The sequence below is a fragment of the Rattus rattus genome, chromosome 16 (assembly GCF_011064425.1).
Source record: "Rattus rattus isolate New Zealand chromosome 16, Rrattus_CSIRO_v1, whole genome shotgun sequence".
Taxonomy (NCBI): domain Eukaryota; kingdom Metazoa; phylum Chordata; class Mammalia; order Rodentia; family Muridae; genus Rattus; species Rattus rattus.
The window spans coordinates 13,647,525-13,650,024 of record NC_046169.1 but is presented as its reverse complement, the minus strand read 5'-3'; the positions used below and the strand labels follow the sequence as shown (position 1 = coordinate 13,650,024).

The window sequence follows — 2,500 nt, the reverse complement described above, 5'->3', positions numbered from 1 at the left end:
CCCGCTGGGCCACCACCACGTGTACGAGCTGGCCGGTCACCAGCTGCAGTCGGCCGCCGCCGCCGCCGCCGCGGCCTCGGTGCCCTTCTCCATCGACGGCCTGCTCAGCGGCTCGTGCGCTGCAGCAGCGGCCTCGGTGGTCAACCCCACGCCGCTGCTGCCGGCCGCCTGCGGGGTGGCCGGCGAAAGCCAGCCCTTCAAGCTTGCAGGTAGGATGGAGGCGGGGACACGGGGAAACACAACGGGGGGCCTCGGGGGTGGGGAGCACCAGGTCGTTGGGGAGTAGCCACCCACTCCTCTGTGCGTCCCGCACCCGAGGCGGGTGCAAGCGGGGCAAGATTCTGCCGGGTGGCTGAGCCTTGCAGCGTCCTGTGCATGCCCGCAGACTCGGGGGATCCAGACAAGGAGAGCCCCGGCTGCAAACGGAGACGCACCCGCACTAACTTCACGGGCTGGCAGCTGGAGGAGCTGGAGAAGGCGTTCAATGAGAGCCACTACCCGGACGTGTTCATGCGTGAGGCGCTGGCGCTGCGCCTGGACCTGGTCGAGTCCCGAGTTCAGGTAAAGATTGGTGTCGCCCAAGGAGTCCGAGGTCCCGCACTAGGCGTGCAGAGCGCTGTGAGGCAGGGCCGCCTTTGTTCTAAGTGACTGGGAGGTGTTTCCAGGCTCCGCGCTGCTGGCCAGGGTGGGGATTATGAGGGTTGAACCCCTTCTTCCATCTGGAGGTAACTTGAGAGTGCCGAGGTGATTTGAGAGAGATTTGGTGGCGCCCCAGTAATCACTGCAGTGACTGCGTTCGATCCGGGGAAGCCGGGTGTAGATTGGCTGCTGCGGCAGCTCAAGGTCTGGAAAGGGGCAAGGCTGTCGAGGCTCGGAAAAGTCCCTCAGGAGGGGACAAAGTGGGCCCGGGCCCGAGAGCTCTTGGCGGAGGCTTTCTCCAAGCCCCGAAGCAGAGAGATATCTGTTGGTTTACCTCTGGCCTGTGAAATATTAAGATAGAAACACGTTGCAAACGACCGCTGGGGGGTGGGAGTGAATTTGTGGAAACTTACGCGGTTAACACATTGGAAAAGAGGGAGGTTTTTTTTTTTTTAAAGGCGTCTAAATTTAAGACCTTTCCCCATTAAATTTCTCTCTCCCCAACCTCTTCATTATTGGATTTCATGCGAAGCCAGGAGGCAGTATTCTTTTTTTTTAAAGCGTCAAATTGGCATAATAAAATTCCAGAATTAATGTCTGCATAATTAGGTGCTTTCCTAGAGTACAGAGGGGTCTGTGTCATTAGTGGGTGCCTGGGATAGACGCTGACAAAATACCGGTTTAGCACCCTAGTTTTGCCTGAAATGTTTGGGTCCTCGCCTTTGGCCCTCTTCTGTTTAAAAATCCCTTTATCCAATTTGTTCTGTGGCTTAAGCGTAGTCCGGATCTTTTCATTTCTCCTCTAATATGATCGTAATTTGTGGTGATGAAGTAGTCCGGAAATTGCACTCCCTCCCTCCCCCCCAAAAAAAGTTTTGGAAAAGGAAAGAGAAAGCTTCCCAGGGTTTTGGCTTAGTCTAGGAGACTTCTGCACAGAGCAGGCTCCCTTCGAGCTGGTTTGGTGTGCAATTCTGCCAACTTTATATGGCCACAACAAAGCACTTCCATTGCCACATTCTGCGGAGGATGGTAGCTTTACCCAGGGCTTCGAGGGCCTTGGCCTAGGGAGCAGTGGTCTTGGGAGCTTTTGTGATCTTTAAATTCTTCTTGACGGTCCCAGACAAGGCCTGCAGAGAACATAGAGGAATGCAGAACACCTCTGCTTTCTAGGGGAGGGGGGGTGGCGGTCAGCCTCGGGCCTGCTTGCCCATCTTGTAGCACCCCAGATCGGGCCAAGCTAGACTGCTTTGGAAAGGCTCTGTGGTCCCTGTCTCTAGGTCCTGCATAAAGAACGATGTGTGTAGCTGTGCTGGGGGGATGTGGGCGACTGAAGGTCCATTCAAGTTCAGCTTCAAGGGCCCTTCTTGAGGAAAAAATACCCAGATTTCCCTTCAAGGGAGATCCTGAAATGTGGGCTTTGAGCGTCTCTTGGGGGTCAAACATAGGTGTGGAGGGCTGCCGGCTCAGCACAGCCTTTCCTGCCCATCACCAGGCCAGGCCCCTTAGAACTGAGAGATACCAGCGAGGGCAAATCGGGGCCCTGCTTTCTGCCCCCCACACCCCAACCAGGAACTCTGGACAGCGCGGGGTCACAGGCCGCACGGGCTTTGCCTGAGGAAGGGGCAGCTCCCTGGGGCCCGAGGTGAGAAGTCAGAGCGGGAAGCTGGCCAAGAGGTCCATCTATGCTTCTTCCGGGTGGATGAGATGCTGGCCAGAAGCTGCAAGCCGAGTATCAGCATCCAAGGGCCGGTGGAGAGCTTGCCCTGGCTCCGGCTGCTCCCGCTGGAGCCCAGGTCGCTCAGGCGCGCTTGGGAGGTCCGCGGCCCCCGCGGAGGGCTAGCCAGCCTGATCGTGCCTTCCC

The 2,500-nt window shown here is 57.5% G+C and overlaps 1 protein-coding gene across 1 annotated transcript in view; it reads left to right on the top strand.

The window, feature by feature from the left end:
* The window catches only part of Uncx (UNC homeobox), a 4,590-nt gene that overhangs the window by 576 nt on the left and 1,514 nt on the right, over positions 1 to 2,500 (top strand). The window contains exons 1-2 of the mRNA XM_032886708.1: positions 1 to 209; positions 386 to 561. The exon at positions 1 to 209 is cut by the window's left edge and continues 576 nt beyond it. Coding sequence (XP_032742599.1) covers positions 1 to 209; positions 386 to 561 — 385 coding nt within the window. The remainder of the gene's footprint in view (positions 210 to 385; positions 562 to 2,500) is intronic.